Here is a 5729-nt window from a genome sequence, read left to right on the forward strand (position 1 = left end):
GAAGACAACGCGACAACTCAGGTATTCAGAACGTGACGACAACAGCAACAAAGTGAAACTGGATATCTGAACGGCTGAAGCCAATTCAACCCTGAACGCGGAGATAGCACCAGTGCTGAGTTTTGAACAAAATGAAGGAAGTGAAACTTTCACCTTCTTGCTCCCTAGAAAAAGACAGATAAAAAGAAGCTGGAACTCGACGGGCCCTTTTCTCTACAAAGGGCAAATTCTTCTACTATCAGATGTTTATACCACAGCAAGAGATTGAAACTGTGCAGCAATAGCAGCAACAGAGGAGAGTGGTGTACATTTACAGTAACTGGGGCACTGCTGTACAAACTCCTGCCATCTCATCCACTACCGGTTCAACAATATCATTTCAAGGCAGAGTTCAGTTTCAGCTCTGTTCTTACCTAATTGCACAATCTGTATCAGGGCCTCAGAGGAAACATGCTATTATCCTTGACTTCACATAGATAACACAGCTGGAAAGTAGCCACGGCTTGTGGTCGATCGGAGGGGAGAGTCAAGAACTGCTATCAAGAGCTGCGCAAAAACAAAGCTCTTCTGCACACGCTCAAACCGAACATTAACGTGTGAAGATGTCGTTTCAGCTTCAGGGGTAAAAATTTAGAGTACGTGTGTGTACACGCTCAAGCTGCTTTCACTCACACGGGCAAACTTGAAAAGGAATACGAAGAATATTTATACATACACACACACACACACACACACACACACACACACACACACACACACACACACACACACACACATATATATATATATATATATATATATGTAAAAGATAGCCAATAACTTACTATTACTTATTCAATACAAGTTAAAAAGCAACAAAACTGAGGATAGATTTTTGTGTGACATATTTACCTAATATAATGGAAAGCAGAAGAGCAGACTAAGCAACCTGATTACTCGTCTGTTTTCTCATACACCAACTACAATGTCATATCAATATAAAATTTTCAGAGCGAGGTAAAAAAACAAAAACATTTTAATACCACAGTATTGATCTCAGCCTCATCTGCTGTGCAGCAGTGTTCAATTGTAGGTGTTAGAAGTAATATTTGCACTCCACTGCACCCCTGGCTCGCCATGCCCCACAGTCACATGGTATTGGCAAAGCCAAAGAATGCATATGATACCAGCGCTTACAGTGGCTACCAGGCATAAACACACGAGCAACGGTGATGAGCAGGAACGTGCGCTCAGATTGACAAGACACATATAAGAAATGCTGCAACACTACAAACATACTGTGCAGGCTGAAAAATCAGAGCTCATCCACTCTCAAAGACCGGACTTTATGCGAAGCTCGTCTTGTGTGTGTTTACTCTCTCCCCCACCTCAAGTCATGCTGTGGTCTACCAGCCAGCCGGGGCTAGGTAATCCCCGTAGGTAAACAGAGGCAGAACGGTGGCCTGCTCACTCATACCCGCCTCTCCACATCACACCACAGCACCCACACACACTGCAGCCAGGCTGAACCTCCGGACTGGAACATTGCTACACCCACACAGTTAAAAAGAGATAATTCCCGGGTGTAGCATTGCCCGGCCTCTTCTATTAACGTCTGTGAAGATGCTGAGTGGATAGAGAATCCGAGTCCATTTTGTTGGTGAATCCAACCAAATTCACCTACGATGATTGTGCAGCTACTTTACTAGTTTAAAAACAAAACAAAACCCCTAAATCCCAAAGCTTACTTTGTAAGCTTCATGTAAACACAAAGGAGCTACTCATCTCTTTCAAACTAGTCATGTATGTACGTTCTATTATCTTTCAGTTTTTTTCATTTTACGTAACAGTGGTCCCTGTCTTAACCACATGACAAGTTTTGTTTTTAATGATGAGAATCAACAGCGGTAGAAAGCCAAAGCTTGATTTCTGAAGCAATGAAAAGCAGCTTTCATGTTTCCACAAACGCTGCAAGTAGCTGAGCTTGTATAGCTGCCCATCGAGTTTGTGACACAAAGAGCAATAAACACCAGCAATTTTGCAGCGTTTTCATATTGTAGTTCTATTTCCTGTTAGGAGTAGGTCCACCACACATGCTGAACCGTGAAGCAGCTCGTGTAAATTTGGGTTGTTTTTAGGGGGGGGGGGGGGGGGGGGGGGGGGTCATGTTACTGTAACATAAGCACACTGAACATTTACTTTGTCAGCAACAGCTTAATGCAGGGTTTTCTAGTAGCCAAATTATTTGTGTGCTTTTAAGCAAACCTCAGCTGCTGTTTAAGCTAAATTCTTCACCGAACTTCTCGTGACATGTGGTGAAATGAGTAGATGTCCCCAAAGAAAAAGAAAAGAAAAAAGAAAACACAGCCTGGGTTCTTTTTTAAAAAAGCCATTTGTATTAAGTCTTTTTTTTTTTTTTCAAAACAGCCAACTGTTAAATGGCTGGTCTGAAATTAAACTTACAATCAGGTTAGATTTGTCAATGGTACATTATCACATTTCCTGTTAAAAACAACAAAAGGAACAGAACAAAACAGAACTCCTTTGAATTGATTGGCCTGGAAATTAAGTGTCGGGTGTTGTGATCATGTCTAAGGGGTTCCAGTACCTGTGCATTTCAAGACATGGGTTCATCCAGACCAAGCAGACATTGCAAAAATTAACACCTTAGACTTCAAAAAGGCCAAAGTAAAACAAACAGAAAACTGCCATTCCATTCAAGAGAAGCCTGCTGTAGTTTTTTTATCGTCAGCTTCCATCCTTACGACACTATCCAGTAGAAGAGTTCACTAGTTTGTGGATTGTGATGTTGAAGGGTTGTTTTGGTTGTGGGTTGGCACTAAATCTGAACAGCTGATTTGTTTCGGAAAGGCACTTGACACAAGGGCGATCGGGTCAGTGTCCTTGTGTCACTTCAGTTAGGGTCCTCTCACACACTTAAAGAGAAAGTGAAGTAAAAAAAAACCAAAAAAAAAAAAAAAAACCATGAAGTGGCACTCGTCACATTTTCTCCACCACCAGAGACGTGGCGTCAATTTCTTCTGACTTTGGAAAAGAAAGCAGGATTTGGAGTGTTGTGGAGCGTTGCTCCAAATTTGATCAGGCGGCCCAACTCTTTATCTGTCCCAGACTGTGCAGTTACTTAACAAAATATATACTCTATCTCCCTGTGTTCTTCTCATACAGAAATATCCATTTATGAGTTTTCTTTAAGTGTTTCTTTCCATCTTTTCCATTGGGATGTAGTTCCAGTTGGAAGTACAGTTGGAACTGGTGAGGAGGGGGGGGATGAGGCTGAAACTCTGGATCTGACACTGTGTTGACATCAATGGCGGACACCGATCGTGCAGTACAGATACTCCAACCCAGCAGAATTCCTGAAGAGTGGACCCCTCCCTGTCTCAGTTGCTCCCCCTCCTCCTCGTCCCCCTGCAGCATTCCTCCCTTCATTTTCCTCCAAGGCCAGTGTGAGACACGAAGAAGAGCTCAACAGTACAGACTTGCTGCAACACACTGCCACAAACAAGAAAGGCGGAGAAAAAGAAAGTGTCATGAATGAACTAGAACAACTTCTAGGGAAAACAGATTTCCTCCAAAGCTAAATCTAATCTCGAACTTGCTGACTCTTGAAATGTAGGCCACACAAAAACACTGGAATCTCCCTGTAAACCCCATTCTGGAATATGGCATTTGGCAGTTCTTTTAATAGCTCCGAACTGTAGCTGCACCGATTGAGCCACAAAAGTTTGTAAACCTAATTAAGTGTGCCACTGGCATGCCCCATCCAGTTCTGCAAATGAATCAGAGACTTCCCCTATCTGCTTAGCAAAACAATGGACTGCAAGTGTCCCACTGTACGTTACCGGTAAAAAGTACTGCTGAGTTTTTATAGCTAAGTACTGACAAAAAACAAACTTCAGGCTACGCATTAAAATGAAGACACGTTTAGCTTACATCCGGTGCTTTGCTGCTCGCTAAACAGTACTTAATGTGGACAAGTTGGTAATAAGTACGCTGTTTATATATAGTTCTTGTCACTGCATTGAACAATCAACCGTGTCAGGTTTACACTTTCGGTGTATGGTGTTCCAACTTACCATTGCAAACTTAAAACCGAGCAAAGAAAACTTTGTGATTGTCCATTTTCCTTAAAGAATAACACAAGACGAGCAGCACTGGTCGTCGCCATTTGGTGTTGAGGCATAGTTCATCTGTCGGACTATTTCTGCAAACAGTTCGTCCACAGAGCTTTTATTTTTGGCTGAAGTTTCCATGAACGGGCAGTTCCATTCGTCCGCCAGAGCCTTCCCTTCACCGGACGAAACCTCCCTTTCCCCCTCCAGGTCCACTTTGTTTCCAACCAGAATCATCGGCACTCTTTCGTACCGTTTCACCCGAATAATCTGATCCCTCATCGGTTTGATGTCCTGGAAGCTCTGCTGGTTCACCAGGCTGTAGACCAGAATAAAACCCTGGCCGTTTTTGATGTACAGGTCTCGCATGGAGGCGAACTGCTCGGTCCCAGCCGTGTCCAAGATCTCCAAGACGGACGGAGAGGAGTCCACCTCGATCTCCTTCCTGTAAAAATCCTCTATCGTGGGGTCGTATTTTTCTATGAAAGATCCCGTCACGAACTGGACGGTTAGTGCCGATTTACCGACGCCCCCGGACCCGAGAACCACTACTTTGTACTCTCTCATGGTGCCTAAAACAGCCGCCGCCGCTGCTGCTGCTGGTTCCTCTCCGCTGTGAGCCCGCTAGCCGCCCTGCTGGGTTTCAAACCGCTCACCGTTGCACCTCCGCCAGCACTTTTGTACGGGCTCCGGTCGCTGAAAACCGGGCGTGGCTGTCAACTATCGCCGTTCAGGAGGTGAATACAGTTGTTTTGCGCCCACGCTCACCATTTGTATTGTGGCATGCTGAGGTCCCGAATACAGCCCTACCGGTTCTTGAGCAAGCTTCCCCCGTTTTCGTTCAAGTAGCCACCGTGCGTCCGTAGCTTTCTTTTTCACAATCAAGTCGAATGTAGCGGAAAACAACTGCTTCCTGTTTGCACCTTCAAAATAAAAGCGCTATATCGATCCATGCAGTAAATCTCACCGTATTATGTTTTTACCACTCATCGAATACATTATCTTTTTTTATTTAAATCATATTCAATTTAATTCTAGATGTTTTTATTGCTAATTAATCGTTTTAAGGAATTTATCACAGACTCCCAATCTTAATGCTTTGATTTCCGGTGTGAGCATACTAACTTCTGGATACCTGACAAAGAGCCTGCCCTGCCTGCCCACACTCGTCACGCAGTCTGCGTCTTACGTCACTCAGTAAATACTCTGGCCAGTGTTTAGTTAAAGGTGCAGTACGGCTGTTATCGCATAGTCAGCGTGGTTGATAGCCTCAATACTCATACAGACTTGCCACACCTTAGTTTCGACATCACTGATCTTTGGGCTTACTACCGCTTGACTCATTCTAAATAACTTACGGGAAAAGCCAGCCTTTTGTGATTTCTACACGCAGCTTGTTGCGTATCCATTAGCAATGATGTTTTTCCCCCTTCCTCTCATCACAAACATTTCACTAGTTTCAATATTTCCAACTAGGATTTAACAAGTCAAGCTGAATTACAATATAAGATGTTAATTATGATAATGATTAGGAAATATGTGGCCGACGTGCTGGTTGTGCTTAACGAGGGAAGGGCATAGAGAACAATGAAATGCCTCATGTGAGACGTGAACCCC

General features: G+C 43.6%; 1 protein-coding gene across 1 annotated transcript; it reads right to left on the reverse strand.

Annotated features, from left to right (window-relative positions):
* Positions 1-2352: 2352 nt before the first annotated feature.
* LOC308400566 (ras-related protein Rap-2a) lies at positions 2353-4975 on the reverse strand. Its single transcript, XM_080888346.1, has 2 exons — positions 4077-4975; positions 2353-3492 (listed from the first exon to the last, which is right to left on the reverse strand). Exon 1 carries the CDS (start codon positions 4677-4679, stop codon positions 4128-4130), a length of 552 nt encoding a protein of 183 aa, XP_080744472.1. The 5' UTR covers positions 4680-4975; the 3' UTR covers positions 2353-3492; positions 4077-4127.
* Between the last annotated feature and the right edge of the window lie 754 nt (positions 4976-5729).

Source organism: Rhamphochromis sp. 'chilingali', assembly GCF_963969265.1.
Source record: "Rhamphochromis sp. 'chilingali' genome assembly, chromosome: 8".
NCBI lineage: Eukaryota > Metazoa > Chordata > Actinopteri > Cichliformes > Cichlidae > Rhamphochromis > Rhamphochromis sp. 'chilingali'.

Coding starts and splice junctions, on each gene's coding strand:
- LOC308400566 (XM_080888346.1), bottom strand. CDS start 4,679: ATGAGAGAGTACAAAGTAGTGGTTCTCGGGTCCGGGGGCGTCGGTAAA.